General features: G+C 39.7%; 3 protein-coding genes across 8 annotated transcripts; 1 reads left to right on the top strand and 2 right to left on the bottom strand.

The window, feature by feature from the left end:
* Positions 1-311: 311 nt before the first annotated feature.
* cldnd1b (claudin domain containing 1b) lies at positions 312-4,169 on the bottom strand. Of its 6 annotated transcripts, XM_020602178.1 has the most exons (6): positions 4,025-4,091; positions 3,495-3,686; positions 3,135-3,417; positions 2,633-2,737; positions 2,168-2,305; positions 312-1,212 (listed from the first exon to the last, which is right to left on the bottom strand). In XM_020602178.1, exons 3-6 carry the CDS (start codon positions 3,412-3,414, stop codon positions 992-994), a joined length of 744 nt encoding a protein of 247 aa, XP_020457834.1. In that variant the 5' UTR covers positions 3,415-3,417; positions 3,495-3,686; positions 4,025-4,091; the 3' UTR covers positions 312-991. The 6 variants fall into 6 exon arrangements, with proteins under 6 accessions (XP_020457834.1, XP_020457832.1, XP_020457835.1 ...); XM_020602176.1 differs by having other exon boundaries at positions 3,135-3,686; positions 4,090-4,169; XM_020602179.1 differs by lacking the exon at positions 3,495-3,686 and having other exon boundaries at positions 4,090-4,163.
* Positions 4,170-7,260: 3,091 nt separating this feature from the next.
* glb1 (galactosidase, beta 1) lies at positions 7,261-14,488 on the bottom strand. Its single transcript, XM_020602139.1, has 16 exons — positions 14,093-14,488; positions 13,503-13,672; positions 13,007-13,157; positions 12,314-12,374; positions 12,130-12,224; positions 11,854-12,034; positions 11,540-11,598; positions 11,324-11,445; positions 10,329-10,369; positions 10,098-10,210; positions 9,800-9,874; positions 9,544-9,633; positions 9,041-9,154; positions 8,558-8,689; positions 8,136-8,375; positions 7,261-7,902 (listed from the first exon to the last, which is right to left on the bottom strand). Exons 1-16 carry the CDS (start codon positions 14,147-14,149, stop codon positions 7,648-7,650), a joined length of 1,956 nt encoding a protein of 651 aa, XP_020457795.1. The 5' UTR covers positions 14,150-14,488; the 3' UTR covers positions 7,261-7,647.
* Positions 14,489-14,834: 346 nt separating this feature from the next.
* ccdc86 (coiled-coil domain containing 86) lies at positions 14,835-18,267 on the top strand. Its single transcript, XM_020602140.1, is given in 5 exon segments — positions 14,835-15,282; positions 15,285-15,478; positions 15,970-16,099; positions 16,194-16,268; positions 17,471-18,267. Coding segments are annotated over 5 exon segments (801 nt in total). The 5' UTR covers positions 14,835-15,030; the 3' UTR covers positions 17,621-18,267.
* The last annotated feature ends 1,107 nt before the right edge of the window (positions 18,268-19,374 follow it).

The following is a 19,374-nucleotide window of genomic DNA, read 5'->3' as shown; positions in this document are numbered from 1 at the left end:
TAATCTCAGAACTGGACACAAAAACAGTAGCCAACTGATTCACTTTCCACACAAATGTTAGATTTAAAGCTGTACCACCAACAATTTTACAGATGCCAAACCTGTACCTGACTATCAGTACAGTAAGTGATGAAACAGATAACTGACTGAAAGATTTTTTTTTAACTTTTACACAGTGAAATGTCATTAGCACAAAGGTTACCAGGAGGTCATAGGTTTGCTTGAGTGGCATCAAATCAATTCAGTCTAAACTCAAACTCTGTCAATAAATAAATACTAGATTAATAAAACACAACAGGAGAGATGAGTGGTCACGTTTAAGTGAGTAATGTTTAGTCAAAAACATACCAGACTGAAATTAACAATTACCACAGGTGACATAAATGTCTACTTAAAAGGCATGCACAGATTTAATATTATGCAAAAGCAAAACAAAAGGCATAAAAAAAAAGTCTTGAGTAATATTTTTCATGCACAAACAAAGATGACCTGATTTACATAACTGCAGGTGCCTATTTTGTTGCATTGCACATTTACTGATTTAAGGACAACGTGGTGAGCAGCTTTAGAAGCAATGGTAACCAAAAAGAAGGCATCTTAAGTACTGCACAGCAACACAGAGAACACCAGAAATAACAAATGATCCATAACGTCTAAAATACATTATGAACATGCCTCGGAATAAATACAGGTTAGAGAGACAAAAAAACAGAGATAGATAATGACTCAAAGGTATTAACCCCCTAATTGTAAGCACTTATGATGATTAGCTGCAGTCTGGTTTAGTTTATTCCTGCCTTTAGGTCTGTGAGACCATGTCAACTGTTTTTCCTGTTTAAAGATGGCTTCTATTGAAAGACTGATTGGCAGAGGAGTTACAGTCACTTCACCCAATTCACATCCTTTCATGAGCACAAAAGATTTTTAATGGAGTCCTGGACCAGTATGCCGTTTAAGGTACTGTATGTTATTACAGTAGTCTCTCTCTCCTCTATGCTACCCTGTAAGCAGTGATGCGAGTATAGTTCTTGCGGTGACTCCTAGCTGCCCACAAGAACAAAGCAGCTGCCATCATCTGCAGAGGGAAGGAGATGAGGGCGAGGTAGAGGGACCAGCCCATCGAGCCGTCCACCCCATCAGGTAGTGCAGAGTATTGGTGGAGCAAATCCACCCCAGCCATGAAACAGCAGACAGTGCCCAGAGAACACAGACCTGATGAGTAGAAGAGAGACATAAATGGGCAGGAAGGCGATAGAGTGCATGAACTTATGAGTCTTGTTATTTAGGTCCAAACAGCACACACCACAAAAATCTAAACTTGAAGTGATGTCTCCAAAATAACTCCAGCTGTACTGAACGCTAAAAAGTCCCAAACATCTCCTTTGAAATATGCACTGACTTAGTGTTTACCAAGAGCTTCCTCATCTAAAATAAAGACCATCCTTATGTAAGCCAGAGTTATTACACTTTGTAAAATTTAACATGAACTTTCAAGGGAATATAGCAAATATCATGATATCACATAGCAAAACCCTGCATATTTCTGTTTAGATCATCATGTAATAACTGAATTGATAACAACATGAAATGCATCAGCAACTTGTCCCATTGTCAGTTTTTGCATTATATAAGTTAGATTAAGTAAAGGTAAAGTGTTCAATCAGCCACAGTCAGGTGGGAAGAAGAACTGACCTTGAAAGCAGAAGACCACAAGCAGCATTACTGGTCAAACACCAGGCTGTGTGATAATCACATGTAACAGGAGCAAAACTCACTGGCAGCATATGGCACACATCGACGTAGTCAAAGTGTCAGGATACCACGTAGTCTTATTTGCCAGCATCAGCTTAGGTCATCGCTTCAGAAAATCTGAAATCTGATCACGTTCGTTTCCCGAGTCGGCACAACCGGGCCACACTTTGACCACTTTTTGTGTACGGTGAGACAGCACCCTCCAAACAGACTTGACCTGAGTCTGCCTGATCGACAGGAGTTAGGGTGCTACACGTGAAAACACCTGCCCCTCGATCTGAATTTAGCTGTTTTCCTAGTGCCAAGATGTTGATAGTGTCCCTATAGAAACCTTTGGAAAACAAAGACGGTCTCTGTCTTGTCTTTTTCTGCAATCTGTGGCTTGGAAAAGGGAAATAAGCAGCATTTGTCTAACCTGCAAGAAGATGGAGCACACCCACACCCAATGTCGGAGTGAAGCTGCGGCACAGGCAGGCGCAGACACCGACCAGCCCACTGAGGAACACCAAGGCCAGAGACACCAAGGGGAGAAGAAACTGGCATCTCCAGAGATCTGCACAGACAGGCGGTAATAACATACAACAACATTATCTAGGGTTCAGTAATGGCAGATGTATGCATGCATTTGCTGGAAAGTAAACTTAACAACTTATTTGCTTCAAGCACGACTACACAATATGTACAAACTCTATTATATGTACTTATAGCAGGACAAAGAAACTGTCTATTGGGCATCGATGACCACAAGAGAAATAACAGGTGTCACAAAAAGTTCGTAAACTGTTGTGCTAGTCTGTACAACTAGATCAAAATGGAGGCTTGATAAATAGAAAACATCTCACATAGGAAACAGAGACAGACATAAAAGAGGTTAACTTACAGGTTCTCAACAGATCTTCTTCGCTGTTGTCGTTTTGCTGTTTGTACTTTGGAATAAACTGCTGAGGAAGAGTGAAGCTCACACACTGGATCTCCATCTTGGGATCTAAATTAAAAGTCAGTAAGACTGAATGACACTGACAAGGAAATTGTACTTTACTGTGCATCATGATGGCCGGCCGATACTCCGGTTACTTTACATGATCAGTATCTGTGTCAATAAGGTGCATCTCTAGTTACAGGATCAATGTCATTAAGTACTGGCAACTTAAAATTACACATACTGTGATTGAAGATTTTATCCATATACTGTATGTCAACCATAACCATAATGTTATAATGACATTTCTATATGTCTTGTAAATGATTTTAAACAAGTTTCTGGGACTTTACCTAATAACTATTTTCAGTATCAATTAATCACTTGATTATTTTCTCAATCATTTGCTCTAATAAATCAACTTCACAGTACAAACTGTTCAACATCCAAAGACATTAGTTACCTGGCTGTTTAAACCAGTGTGACTGGCTGGGCACCTGGATGCACCTCCACCACAGGCCCAGGGTGCCATTCCAGCGGAACATCGTTTCACTGTAGAGCTTCTCATCAAAGTCTCCACTGACGAAGTCATTTTTTATTTCGGACACGTTGTCGGGTTTAACTGGGGGGCTGTTGTACTGGTACCAGTACTGAGTTCCCACAGCTACAGAGAGGTATACTGTGGCCAGCAAGCTCAGCACCGAGCCGATGACCAGGGCTGTGGCATGCCGATTATCTACCATGGTCTAGAGGGAAAAACAGCTCAATATGAGCCCGATTACACGGAGAAACCGCTGTAAAATATAAATGCAGTGTGACTTACACTCCTGCTACGTCAAGAATCCTGAATTGTATTGTTAGAAATGATATTTCCGCTTTGTGTTTTGGCGCAACATATCTGTTACTAGTGTCAGTTTGTATGACAGCGTCAGTTTCCTAGCATTGTACTTTATTTAATCATATTACATTTGTGCTACATTATGAGTAATGTCCCAAACACAGAGGCGTCCAAAACCTGCAGTGAAAAATCAGACACACACACACACAAGGAAATGATTAACTAACTAGCTAGCTAATAAACAAATGCTGCTAACGTACAGCTCGTTTGGCTAGCTCCTTAACTTTGCTGGTAAGTTACATATCACATCAATCAAGTACTTGTAGTTATTTGGGAATGTTATAACCCGTTTCATACCGCAAATATTAATCAAACACAGCTTTGTACCTCAGCTGATTAACAAAAGTCAACACCTTACTAGCTAGCGAATGCTAGCAAGAGCTGACTGCATAATCACTGGAGCATTTAGCCGACAACTAAACATTAAATATCTCGTTCAGAGTAATTTGTTTTACCTCATCGCTAGATTAAACATCCTGACATTAGCTGTAATTGCTGCGCTCATTAAATTTCCACCAACCTTCTGCTCTCTTCAATGTTCATTCTTCTCCTGGGAGTGTTGATCAGCGGTTCGGAACAAGCTTATTAGGCCCATTACCGCCACCTGGCGGTACGGAGTGTAGACAAAGAACATTCTGCTGCATGTTCCATTTAGGGAGGTCATATTTTTGTGTGGATGATGAGTCAGCATCCGCACTATTGTTATCAAATTCTTTATTAATCTGATTTCTTCCATCCGTTTTTCGGCACTTAATAACTCCAGCATACTTTCAACTAGAAAAACCATTCAAATATAAAAATGTTCAGCTTTTTAAGGACATTCATGCTCTTGTATTTATCTCAAATACACAATCAAATAAACATTGTTCTCCAGTTTGTGGCTTATTACGTGAGTTTACAAGTAGCTAATTCATCAGCTGTTACTTTTTTTGAAAAACTACTGAATGTGGCATCTCTTCTATTTGTTTTAGACATTTAACTCTGTATTGCTCTAACATCAGTTTTGCCTATACTTTTTCTGGTTGGTAGTTTTTGCATATGTCAGATATCATAGTTAAATTCACAATACATATATCGGTGAAGTTCCTTTATTTGTGACTACTGTGAAATAAATCACATACCGTAATCTGTTATAGAAAAGTGAATGTACAGTATATTCTGGCTACGATGCACATGTATATGCATTTGTATGTATATGTAGAATATATACTACATATACATACACAAAAAACCTCTTCTGGTCTTCTGGCACCAAGGACCTGGATAAATGCACCAGGTGAGCAACTTTAATTGCACAAAATGGGTGCCATGTTTCAGTCCGATATCTCGCTTTATGTGTATCTGTGTATCTATAGTGCACACAAGCTTTTTTCTAATCTCACATAGGCAAACCTCTGCTTCGCCCAGTTGCTCATGTTATATTAGAAAATTCCAGAAAACAGCATCTGAGAGATAGCACCCAAGATGCATTGACAAAAATAAAACCTCAAAAGTTAAATGAACAAAGTAGCCTACTATACTGTGGCCACTATTGTTTTTAATCACACAAAAGATTTAGATTATATGGAAGCATTCACCAAAAACTGGAGACCTTATCTCCAATTTATCAATTGTCTTTTTGCTGTTTTTTTGACTGTATTTAATGTGTGATCAAATATGACATCGTGCCCCCTTTGTAACTGTTGCCTTTAGCTTTTTGCATTGTTTTTGGTTTAAGAACTGTAACTTGTAATAACATAAGCTGTAATGCCTGGAGACTGAAAAAACTCTAAATTTTATGGTCACTTTAAAGCTCCAAGAGTCATGTTATTAAGACTGATGACTTCTGTTAGTTAGCGAAGCTTGAGTTATACAGTATATTGAATATTACGTTTGTTCTCATAAAATTAACCTGCTAGACTTTTGAAGGGAGTTTGGTCACTTTGTATCAGAAAAAGAAACAAGGGGGTTATAAAGTGAAACAACGAGCGCTGTCCTTGGTGCTGAAGAGAAGAATCCTGAACAGCACCTTTTGACTCAGGAATCAAACACCGACCTCAGCATCTAATCCTGTCCAGCTCCACCAATAACAAATAATCTGCAGAGACACGCTTCAGCTTCACATTTGTAGTTTTCACTACACATTTATTTGAATTTTTATGAATTAAGGTTTTGAATATCTGATGCTTCATTAACATAATTCTACATGCTGTCAAGCTGTACACTTGAATTCAATTTGTATAGCACCAAATAAAAGTCACAGGACATTTTACAAAGTAAGTAAGTCATCACCATCATGGAAAATAAGGCAAATACACCCAAAGTGGGTGTCCCAGAGCTTATTTAGTCATCTTACTCTGCCAGGCTTTCCCAAACGCACCCCTGGCTGGTACTGCATAAACCAGGTCCAACTACAATGTAAATATTAAACTGTCTAAAGTATCCCCGCCTCAAAGACATAATGCTTTGCAGGAGTGGGATAAATTCCCCTGGTGGGAGGCCTCCCAATGTCCAGAAAATCTAATAGGAACAAATTATACTCACAATCCAAGGTTTTACTGTAAATATAAAGACAGGACACTGTTTACTACACAGGTCTGCTGCTCATGGCGCAGTAAAGTCAAACACATTATCCTTAACAACCAGCCTTTATAACGAGCTAAACATGAAGCAGCACATTTGATATTAGCAGACACCGATAATCGTTTTACAGGTGCAGATACTGTATGCTGCTTGTTGTGTAACTGCAAGGGGCAAACCTAGATGATGCTGATCTTCATCAGCTGATAATAGTATTCTCAGAAAACATGCGATTCTTTCATATTAAGCGACAGGATGCCTCTGCTTTTGAACACAAAGTCAACAGCCTGTACCAGTGAGCGAATACTGCCCCAAAGAGCCTAGACACCGGGACACAACCTTAATATCAAGTGTGATTTTATGGGTTTTATTTAATCCAGTCATGAATCTACACAGCCTAGATACATTCAGCCTGATTCATATGTCCTCTCTGCTGAGTTTCTGATTCATACTCAAAAGCTGTGGGCTGCTGGGAGGAGACAGTGTCCACATTGTCTGACCACAAACAGGCTGCTGTTTACCTTTTTCATTAAAATGAATTAGCAGTTGCAACATTAGTTGTTTTCATCCTGGCCAGTGATGTTTGCCTTTTTGTCATATGATAGTAAAACTGAATTGGCCTGTTTGGTTGTATAAAACAGTGCTAATAAGATCTCAGTATTGGGACTACTGGTGTGTAGAGGCTTCAACAACTTATGAAAATAAATTCTGGGGGGAAAATTGTGGGTTTATTCTAAATAAATTAACTCTATATAGGCCTATATAAATATTACCTTAGTAGTTTGATGATTGTTTCTCATGATTTTCCAGCTGTGTGCACTTGAAGGCATTAGGGCATAAGCACAGTCATGTTTCTACTGCTTAAATGTTTGATCCTAAGTTTGTCATGTATTATAGAGCAGCAACTAATTATGTTCATTATCAATGAATATTTTAAAGTTTATCATGAAAATCTAAGAAAACCAGCAAATATTAACATGAGAAGCTGAAACTAGAAAGAGATTTTCTTGGCACTTTGCTTACAAAATAAATTCCTCACCAAAGCATCTTTATTAATTTTCTGTCAGTCCCCCCCCATCTCCTCATATACAGTCTTTCATTGGGTAAAGTACAGCAATGATGCCAAGAGAAGTTACCTTTCTGAGAGGAACTTTATTATTAAATCATACAGATTCAGCATATATGCAAAGTTGTTTAAGATCTATGGAAGCTGCATATCAGCAGTATTTCCCTGGTTTTTCACATAAAACATTCTCTGAAAGACAGACTCCTGTTTCATGGCAGTGCTGTAATCCCTGTGAAAAAATTTGAACATTGAAGTGATGGTAAAAAAAAGCACTTGGCATTCACATTCACAAGACACATTCAATCATCAGTCTCCTTTAACATTCAGTACCATAAAACAGATCTTTAAGAATCAACTATATATTCAGTTTATATGACAAGTGCTGTTCTGGGAATGTACAACAGCAAGCAGTGCAAATTAATTGGTTTTGTGCAGCAGTGAGTTCCCTTAATATCACAACAAATCCTCTTTAACAAACAATCTCCTGCTCTGTTTGTAATCAGAGTGCACTGTTGCATTCAGGATGGGGGTGGCAGTAAACTCCACCGTGCACGGCTCCGAGTTGCAAGGAGCTTCTTCCAGTTCCAGGACAGTCACATTGTTGGGTGCAGCTGTGCTGAGGATGTAAGCAGGAACGAAAAGCGTCACCTGAGGGCCCCGAGCTGGCCAGTAGCGTCCAATATTAAAGCCGTTAATCCAGACCTGGCCCTGAAAAACCGAAATTTAGAGACAGATTATTTAGTTGATTTTCGTGTGCTGTAAGAATTCATCTTCAGCTACACTGGGCTGTCTCAGTTGATTTCACTGTGTGTGGGGTCAGTAGACACAGAGGCAGAGACCAATATTTATTGGATTTCTTAATTGTGTGAAATAGCCCTCAGAACACAGATTTAGATAAATATCTAAATGTTTGATCTAAATGTCCTGTATGAGTCACATACCTTTTTCCATTTGGGCAGCTTGATGTAGGTGTCCTGGGGAAGGTCTGGGATGCCATCAGGGATGATGAAGCTGCCACTGTAGAAGGCTGGAGAAGAGAAAGCAACAGGCTGAGGAGGGTCTGCTGGTGTGGCCTCTCTGTCCCCGAGGAGGCCCTGCTTGACTGCTTCATCAATATTGAGACTGTACATGGTCCAGCCAGTGAGTGTGTCTTTCCCCAGAGTCAGGTTGGACACCAAACCCTGTGGTAAGAGAAAAAAAAAAAAAAGAGAGTTTTATGCATTAAATAGAATTATAGTATAAAAATATCTAGGCTGCATTTGAATTTAGCCTTAGGCCCAAATTATGCTTTGTGATAGTGTGATAGTTGAACATACAGCTACAGTATATTTCAATGTACAGAAATAACTTTGAAGGAAAAAACCTTGAAGTCATTGATGCCTTTTCCATAGTTGATGCGGCCCATGTTCTCCACCAGTATGTCAACCTGACTGCCAGCCTTCCCAGTCACATTTACAGTTATGGCTCTGTTCCTTTCAAGAATCCCCACAGCCATCTTGAGAAGAAACCAGCACAATTATGTGGCTATATCTCAGGTTTATATTCTAAATAATCAGACTTTCCTAAACAGCACAGACCAGCTGAAAGGGAGAACCTGAAAAAACATTTGTCACCATTTCCGCCTTAAATCTTTAACAGATATGGTGATTGTTGACACTTTGAACCAGGTGGTCAGGGACAGTAGAAACTACAATACAAACCATCCGGTATACCACTGCTTGCCAGCCACCCTTGCTTTTATCTTATTTGGTGGTGTGCAATATCAAGTAATGTGGCATTAAATCAAGACAGTATGGGTGTGAACTTGTGCATAATATCTGATAAAGAAACATGTGCAAAGTCTCACCCCATCCACCAACACATATGCTCTGTCATGGACTCCGTTCAGCGGAGATGACAGTGGAGTCGGCGTGGTGCAATTAACAGGCAGAGTAGTCCTGTAGAGGATATAACCAAAAGCCTAACGGACAGAGGAGAAGTAAATGTAAACAAATTAACAACTAAATAAATGAAGATCAATTCTATGACAAAATTATTACTGGTACACTTTGGGGGAAAAGCGACATGAACAGCAAAGCAAGGGCGTAGGTTTGGTCTCAACATTGGTAGCTATCGCTTCCTTCCTGTCTGGGAGCAAATATGACATTTGCACGTAATGTTAGCTTTAGATCGCCCCCCCTCCCTTTCAGTTTGTTAGGCACATCAGCATGATTTAATGACTCTACTCCAAAGATAAGGCACGTGGGTTTGTTCAGATATTGGCAGTGGCACTTCTGTCCTCCCAAAATATTGGCAGGGACATGTCCCTACTGTCCATATGCAAAACTACGCCCTTGCGTCAAAGGATACCTGGTTCAGTTCAATGAAAGTCAGAGGATACAGGCTTTTGACTTGGCCGGAGAAGGACAGTTTTTCTAAGGCATCTAATACTGTCTGGAGCTGTTGGGGGGAGAGGGTTGCTTTTAGTATTTACTCAATGTTTTAAAACCATTAGACAAAAAAAGTTTTCTATAGTGAATGGCAATAAACAATATGTGATTATTTGATAAGGCTGTAATAACTTAGATATGAGTTCACAGAAGCATGATGTCAACTGAGTACCTACCTTTTTCATCACAACAGCCCCATATGCATACTTTGGAGTTGTTGGTGGTATTGGTCCCTCTGGTATTTTATGGTACTATTATAGGAAGACAAATTAGTTCTTCCAGAGGACATATACTGTATGCAACCTCAAAAACACTCATTAAATGTTTATACTCTACTGTTATTGCACATCTGTGCCCACTTCCTGCAGCAGCTGATATAGATCTTGTAATATTTTATCTTAATCACACCTTAACATCACATCCACTGAAGGCATATTTAAATGCAAAAGTAGAAGTCTATACTACAGTACGTACCATTTTGATCACCTCTTGAATAGCAAAGTACTTCTCTGTGAGGTCCCCTGCTTCTGTGAGCGGTGCATCATAGTCGTAGCTCGTAGGCTGTGCGCCATATGGTTCATTGGCACCTGAAGGCAGTAAGAGGCCATCAGAGGGTGAGTATTTCCTCAGGTGATCATTTTGGCAACAACAGAGGTGTTATTTCTGGTAAGTATGTGAGTTTATCAGACCAGCATATCAACTCACCATTCCAGTATCCAAAGTTTGTTCCTCCTATGAACATGTACCTGTGAAGAGAGGAATGAAAATCACATGTAGACAGTTTAATAACTTCATACTCTGAAAAAGAAGACATACAGTAGGTCCCTGCTTTTTTTCTTTTATTTATCTTGTATTTATACAAGATGACACAGTAAAGAAAAACATTATAAAAGACTGACAATACACTCACACACCACAACACCACATATGGCAGGGCATAACTTACAGTATAATACCATATGATTAAACATACTATTTAGTTGGTCTGGGGGTCTATATGGTCTGTAATAATTCCAAGTACGGACTTGAAAAAACAAAGAAAGATACTACTGGGCTCAGGGTGTCGCAGCGTTGCTTGCTAGTACCGGTAACCGCAAATTGGGATCATCAAAAAGCATTCTCTCACTGGATGTCAAAGTACTAGAGCATCATAAGTGGTATCACTTCCTATACTGTAGCTGCTACTCTGTCCACACTAAGGTTGGGCGGTATCCGATTTTTGATACCTATAAACTTGCACCAAATTATACCCCAGTATATGGTATTACCGTCTGCCTACCAAGGGAGCATTCGTCATGTTGTGTTATAACTGCTTAAAATGCGGCTTTAAAGTGCCTTAGATTTGTGTTACTGGCTATTTAGATTTGTGTTATTGATCATCTACTTTATATTTCACTTGTATTGTGTGGCATTCATATGGACGACAAATATTTCATTGTACAGGGAAACACGTTTCCTAACTGTGTATGAGAGTGTCTGATTAGTGAGTTTATTTTTTGACAGGTTCTTTATTCGATAAATTAGGCTTACATCATTTACTAGAAATGGAAAAATTTCACAACAATAGCCTACACTGTTGTCATTAGCTGATAAGCTATCACTGAAAGCTGGAATGTTGTGGTGAATTTGTTATGCAAATGTACATCTTTATTTGTCTGCATAGGTGTGTCAAAACCTCTATTACAAATCTGTAGACTCACAGGTTGACGTTTGCTCCCATGGCCAGGATCTCGTTCAGGGACTTGACCAAGGCTGCAGACGACACGGTGCTGTGACGTGATCCCCAGTGGTCCAGCCACCCAGTGTAAAATTCGGAGTTCACCTATGATGAAAGAATCCACCTTGTTAGCATCTAAAAGAAAATGTTGTGTGGTGTTGAAATCAGGGAGTACAAAATGTATGGAGGGAAAACTTGCCAAAGGTCCGTGAGGTTCAGCGTGTCTCTGTGCATCAAAGGCAGCAGATACATTTGTGCCTAGAATAATGAACAAACAGTGATATCTGCACATATATTTATGCAACTTCATGACTTCAGACTCATCTACAATGTAAATAGAAAATGGCTGACCTTATCCTTTTTGTGTAGTGTAAATATATGCACGCTACTTGCCATACACTGCAGAATATTGACCACATATGAAAGACAACAACAGGCTACATATGTATATGAAGAGGATTTACACTGTTAAAGGAAGATTTCAAGCAGAACAACATGACTGACACCACCTACCTGGCCCAAAGTCTACAGTGGCATAGAGACCTTGTATTGAGCCACATTTGAGATAACCGACCCCAGCCCCATCTGTGGTGAAGAGCACCACCTCCTTCCCCAGCTGGGTTCGGAACAGGTTTGACAGATGACGCAAGTAGTTGTAGTCACAGGCAAAGTAACTGCCGTATTCATTCTCCACCTACAATACCAAACACAAGCACATCAGGAAAAGGGTGTTATTACCTTACTGAATAAACTACTGCAATGAAACATAATGCTCAACAACAAACTCACCTGTACAGTGATGATAGGACCACCGTTCTGATACAGATAAGGCTTTATCATAGGCAGTAACTTTCCCATCCACTTATCTGCTGCCGCGATGTAATCTAGAATACACAAATAATAGTGTGGTACATCCAGCAGCATGCATTGTGTGTGTGTTCCATCACTCATCCTGTTTAACTCAGATTCTCACCTGGATCTGAAGAGCGCAGCACAATGTCTTTCTTGGTAAGAAGCCAAGCGGGCAGTCCACCCTAGGTCACAGAATGAAATCACAAATTGATGTCAAGTTTTTTGGTGCAATTTAAATGGCTTACTGCCTAAAAATGAGCCACAATCACATAAAGTCTAAATGGAGCTGGATCTTAAGTGACAGTAGACCTAAAATATGCAGAATCTCTATGCATTAAGCATCTCTGTACTGTAAGTGGATGTAGGAACATTGCTTGTGGTTATCTGGTCTGGTACACTGGATTCTAATGGTGATGTGTGGTCACTACAGATGGACAGAAAGAACTTGAATTATGCAGTAAGAGTGTTTTGGGAAATTTTAGTGGAGACTTCTCTAACAGACAATTTGAGTATTTGTATGGGGTCAGTGGGCATAAATAACTGAGGTACAATACATTTTTTTCCTTGTAAATTTCACCATCCTTTGTTATGAAACTATATATGAGCTAAATCAGAAAATAAAACCTGTGACAAGATTATTTGCATGTCTCATGTGGATGTTGTTAATACACCAAAGCAGGGATTATATTGTATTATCCCACACTGATAATAGATGATATCCAACAGGAGTGAAAGCAAGGTGTTTCAACTATACTGCCTCTTTACCACAACGGACCTATGCATTTTTACTATAGACTACGAGTTCCACACTCACCATGTCCCACTCTGCACATATGTAAGGTCCTGGCCGCAGGATGACCAGTAAACCAATTTTTTGAGCGAGCTGAAGGAAATACTCCACGTCCTTCTCTCCACTAAAATTGTACTGGCCTGGAGACTCCTCATGGTAGTTCCACGGAATGTACCTTTAGAGTAAACAAAGTGTGAGTTCTATACAAACAAATCGATTATCACTCATTTGATACAGATTAACTAAGTGATTAATAGCCTAATACTTGCAGCTCTAATAACAGTAAACTGCCAGTAACAAGTCACCAGGGGGCCTTCTGCATCTTAGGTCTATGTCTAATCATTATTACACTGCAGCACATGTGGCTGCTGACATATGACATAAATTTTGTTGAGTCTTAGTTAGTTTTTTTTAACTGAAGCCAACCGCAACATGGCAGAGTCCCAACAACAACCTGTGACTGAAACAACAAACAAGTCAGAGCAAAGCATTCAGAGAGCGAGACAAAAGGTAAACCCACGTCTGGATCGCATTCAGTCCGGCCATGTACATCTTCAGCAGTCGATCTTTCCAGTAGACTCTGGGGATCCTGTTGTAATGGATGCTTCCTGATATATAACGAAACTCTTCTCCATCTTTCCGAAAGCAGTTGCTCTTGTAGTCCACGCTGAAGGAACGAGGTGCACCAAGCTGCAGTCAAACACGAACAATTTGACTCAAAACTCCATTTGCAAATACTGCAGTGATGATCATTATGAAGTGAGGTCAGTTTAGAGTGTTTGGCTGTGTAGTTAAAGTTTCATATCCTTATGGCTCAGGCCTGACATGTCAGCTGACTTTGGGATATGTCACACATAACTGCCAATCTAACAACATATTTTTAAACACTGTCATGTTGAAGGCATGTTTAAAGGGTGGATCAGTATTGTACTGTTTATAGCCTACTGAGAGAATTTAACTTAATAGGCTAATAACTCTGTTGTATTCAACGGATAACAACTGAAAATATTCTGGGCAAATATAATTTACTCCAGTTTTTACAACCATTAGTGGTATTAACAAACGTATTTTCCATTTTAAGAAACCCTTTGAAAACACCAAAATACTCACCGACTGTCCAAACACCAGCAGCAGCAGCAGTGCGCCTCCAGCTGTAAACAAAGACATGTGGAATCCTAACAACAGCCTGCCGTTCCGCTTCAAGTGTACATTTAAATTAATCTAACTTCACATGCAGCATATACATGAACACTGTGAGCTGCAGTAGCTACTTCCCTGAGTACACTCTCGTTTTGAATGAGTGGTGTCATGAGTTGCGGAAGTAAAATCACGTGACGCCACATTTCGGTGGTGTAAAACGCTCATTAATCGGTAGGTGTCAGTTTTGTACATTTTATTCCAAGGATGGGGTGAAAACTGCACGTATAAGCACCAGCTCATGAAGGTCTTAAGAGATTGGAGTGAACAGATAGCAAGACGGAGGAAACAGAAAAGGTGGTTTGCTTAGTAATGTATTTCCAAGTAAGTCGGGTCATTTTATTGGTCAAGATTAACTGAAGCTTGGGCTACTTAACCTGAATAACATCTGCTTGTAAAGGCAAACACCTAAGATGTATGCTTTTTGCAATAACAGCCATCCACTGTTAGAAATATAGGCAAAAGAAATAGCATGAAGAATGACTTTAGGAATACAAAGAATGTGTACACATATACACAGTCGTGCCTTTAAATGAAAAGTTTAAATGAAAGCATACAATAACGAAAGTATATGAATAACTCAGGTCTGCAGATTAATAGCAAATGAGAATAATCATAAGTTGCAGCCCAAACCTATGCTCAGCAGATTGTTTTGTCTTGAGAGATATTTGGGGAGGAAATGAAGTCTGCAGTTTCCCTCTCCCTCCAGACCTGTAGATGGCGGTAATGCGCTGCCACGTTGTTTACAATTCGCCATTGAACCGGAAGCAATGTACACACGGCTGGTGGTGATCACACGTGGGACGTTGGTTTATCAGAGTAATGTGGTATAATCGGTGTAATTAGAAAACATGCCGAAGAGACAGCAAGCTACGCCAAAAGAAAAGAAAGGCTCTGAGGCAGGACATGGGGAAGAGGAAGTCCAGTATTCGCCGCCGGCTACCAGACAGACCCGTAGCGGTCGAAGGGTGCGCACTCCTGCCTCCCTACTAAACTCTGAAGTCTCGGTGAGGACTCCGAGCAGGAGGACCAGGAGGTCAGTCATCCAGGAGCTCTCTGTGCTGAAAGAGAAAAACACAGAGGAGCCAGAACCCGGCCGGCGTCTCCCGCCGGCGCCGAGTTTAACGGCAGCGGAGACAGTCATCTGTCGAGGTCTGTTCCAGCTAGGACTGTATCCACAAGCTCAGAGTCCGTCCCACTGAAGAAGACTCGTGTGGCTCCAAGTGGGAAACAAAGCCCGGTCATTCCGCAGGGAAAACCTAAATCAGGAAGAGTGTGGAAGGACCGCAACAAGCAGAGGTGAATAAACCCTCCAGCGTCAGTCCACAAACCTCAGTGCCCTGGTCTGACCACTTTCCTCTTAGCAGACATTGACCTGAAGTCTGCTTTTGTAATGTATCAGGTCAAAGGACTGAGCATTTAGTATTCTGCTTTATAAACCAGGTTATTTACACATTCACCAGGTTGTTAAATACTTATTTTGACATGGGCCTAGATATATACAACAATCTACAGTCTTATGTGCTGACAACATCTTGTCACTAGCAGCAGTTATCAGACATTACCATGTATCTGCCAGTCTCTTTACCGTTATAGTAAAGAATATCAACCACACATTTTAGTACAGTAATGAATTTATACAAAGAAACCTTGAAAAACATGGCTTTGTTTATTAAATTGTTTTTGTGAAAAGAAAAACTCAAATATTATATGGGCAACTAAATTAACTAAGTCCAGTACAGTCCAACTCACCCCAGGGTACATCACCTGGTAAATGCTTTATCTTCCAGGTTCTCTGCGTTGCTAAGAGATAAACCACTGTGCTCCTCTTGGGAAAAGAAGATGGAGGCCAAGCAAGAGAAGCAGCTGGTGAAACAGTTTTCGTTGCAGCTTAAAGAGGAGAAAGCCAGACAGAAAGAGGTAAGCCAGGACTTTGTGATGCTGGTCTGTTTGACCATTGTAACGCCACAGCATTCACACGTTTGTACTTATTCTGTTTGTGCCCTCTTTAAAGGAAAAGAGGAAAAGGAGAGAGGAGAACTTGAAACGTCGGGCGGAGAACGAGCGCAAAGCAGAGATCGTGCAAGTGGTATGTTGACTTTTGTCTACACATGCATCCTTCAGTTAAATAGTGCAAACAAAGAAGTAAAAAGTGTGGTTAGAACTAAAAACAGGGGCGTTCATGTCCTCAGAGTGGATCAAAATTAGCAGTAAAGGGGCTAAGGCTGAGTTTAGACTGAGTTTCAAGGATGTGAAAAAGCACAGACATCTCCATTCATTTCAGTGGGGGATTGCATTCACAGCAGATGGCACCAGCACTGCAGGAGGCTCTGGCAAAAAGATGCTGCCCCCTGTGGTGAGAAGGTTGGATCTGGTTCAACTTTTGCCGTCCTAGACGGTGGTGTCATTTAGCAAAGATGTGAAACCAATCGCATACGGGGCATGGTTGAAATGTGGAAGCCCACAGGAAGAAGACTCTTGTTTATCACATTAGCATGAGTATTCACTGCTATTCATTCTCGAATTTCAGCCACAGTTAACACACTATAATGACAGGCCGTTAGTTGCATCATTAGTTCTAGTTCTGGATGTTAAATGGTGTTTTTTATCTATCAGTACTGACACACTGGTGGTAGAAATTGGTGCTAAGGTAGAGTAAGCTATGTTAGCAGCATGGCTAACCAAAGCAGTGGAAACCTGCAGGGTGGAAACATGAATGACGGCACTCCTGTCGACTTCTCACAGTGTGGCCATATCTACATTTCTACAACACTCCTGCAGCTCAACCCCCCACCCCCACAGTTCTTTGCGAACAACACAACAGGGGGTTATGATTTACTGCACTCACTCCGACTGCCCTCATCTTCTATCAAGCATATTCTGTATTATCAATGCAATGGTCCATGGTGTTATCACTATGGTGTTGAATATGCCAAACAGCTTTCTTCTTAAGTCCAACAACAGCCATTAAACTGGAACCGACTCCAACTTCCCCATATCCTTTATATTTGTATATATTGCCCTGTATCACAGAAAGCAACCCACATGTCAGATTACTGTTCAGCCTATAACATGCATGAACGTAATATGCAAGTGATCACTTTCAAACAAGATAATTGTTAGGTTAAAATTAATTTAGTACAGATAATAAAATAAATTTATTAATAGTAAAATTAATTTTACTATCTGTACATTGATTTGTACAGAAACATGGAAAGCTGTTTTTATGAGCACAGTCTTTCTGGTGGTTAATTTGAACTCTTACTTTATTTGGTCTGCTTTGTATCACAGATCCGAAATACAGCAAAGATCAAGAGGATGAAGAAGAAACAACTCAGAAAAATTGAGAAGAGAGACACACTGGCTCTGCTGCAGAAGTCACAGAAGCAGACCACCAAAGCCAAAAGGCAAAACAACAAGGTCGACCAAGATTTAACCTAAAGACTGAGATAATAAACATGCATCTGTTCACTGCTTTGCTTAAATGTCTTATGTTTGGATGTCTGAAATACAATGAACACGGTCAGAAATGTGTCTTTTGAGAGGACTTATTTGCACATGGACCTAATAAAAGTATTTTTTAAATGAAGTATTATTAAACGAGACCGTGTACTGGCAAGACTGTTGTTGTTTCAGTTGCAGGATTTCTAAATGATATCAAACTAAAATTTTTATTCTTCACTAGTCACAGTAATTGATGGTCAGGAAAGCTACAGAAAAATTAAACTGGCTTTAGTTCTGAGCATAGTGTAGTAATCGGTTAAACAGACACCAGCTGAAACGCCACATCAGAGAATAGTTCATTTAAGATTGAGATTATCATGCAGACATGGATTTAACAATCACTGAAGTAAGTGAGAGTTAACATACTGGCATTTGTTGTGACACATTACAATGTCTACATCTGTATATGTGAAAGAATGTGTCATGAGACATGGTTTCTTAGAACACAATGTATGTTCACCCTAAATAGCAGAGTAAACTTGGAGAGCAGGCTGCACACAAAAGGCCCTGTGCTTTTCCCTGTCTTTAATCTCATTCTACAGATGTAGCACGACACATTCTTTAAGGTTCAGCCACAGAAACCTGCACAAATAATTCACAGCTATATGTCACATGCACACTGCTGTCTTTGTGTCTAGCAGCAACACAATTCCTTCAGTTCATCACCAGCCTGTTTGCTTTGTAAATCTTTGAAATACACAGATGAGTGGCAACAGATGTGGAACGTGCGATCATACTGAAGCCAGGTCTCCATATCATTGTTCCTGTCTCCCATTCACTGTGTCAAGACAGTGACAAAAGGTAGAGCTTGAGGTGAAGGTGCACATCTGAGGGGGTAAAACCGAGTCAAGAGCCAACATCACAACTCAGGGCAGCTGTAAAAATAAAAACCAGAGAACTTTTGTAAGCACTATCTTTATATTTTTTATGTTTTTTTGTGTCTCCTAGAGTATAAACTTGTATGGAAGTGGAAGAAACTGTTAAAACATGCTAACCTTGTAGTCACACCAGATAAAACCGGACTGCATCAAAACTATATTCCATATGAAGCTCAGTTGTCACAGTGTAGATAACGTGAACCAACGCCATTTATCCACAAGATGGGTGACATTACACAAATGGTTAATGATCTTTCGGGCGAACTCGGCAGCATCCAAGACACTATATATATCGTAGTATAGTACATTTTAAATGAAATTACAGTATAGCTGTGAATGTTAAGTTTGAAGTTTGCTTGTGATGAATCCATAAGTGAATCTGAGCAAGTGGTTTTGTATTAAGTATTCATTACCTCTTCACTTTATACAAACTACTGTATACTATTACATTTAATTAAAAATTGATTTTAAAATATGTATTCTATACACAAACCAAAATGACAAAGCTATAGATATATTTGTGAATTTATTAAAAATCAAAACAATTATTTCAAAACTATTTATTCCCTTTATTCAGTCATTTGTAGAGTCCTTGACTTGAGGTCTGAATACTGGGGTCTGAGTGAAATCTTAAAACATATTTTCTTTAAATTGTCTAACTTTTGTCACCTTATTATTTCCACATTATAATCAAGGAGGTGTTCTGATATATTCTGAATATGTATGCAAGAAAAGAAATCTCAAATTGAAAATTTTATTTACAGTTCAAGTCAAGTCATGCAACATTTTCTTAAAATGAACAAACATGAAATT

Source organism: Monopterus albus, unplaced genomic scaffold (genome assembly GCF_001952655.1).
Source record: "Monopterus albus unplaced genomic scaffold, M_albus_1.0 scaffold54.1, whole genome shotgun sequence".
NCBI classification, from domain to species: domain Eukaryota; kingdom Metazoa; phylum Chordata; class Actinopteri; order Synbranchiformes; family Synbranchidae; genus Monopterus; species Monopterus albus.
This window is presented reverse-complemented; position numbering and strand designations above follow the sequence as displayed.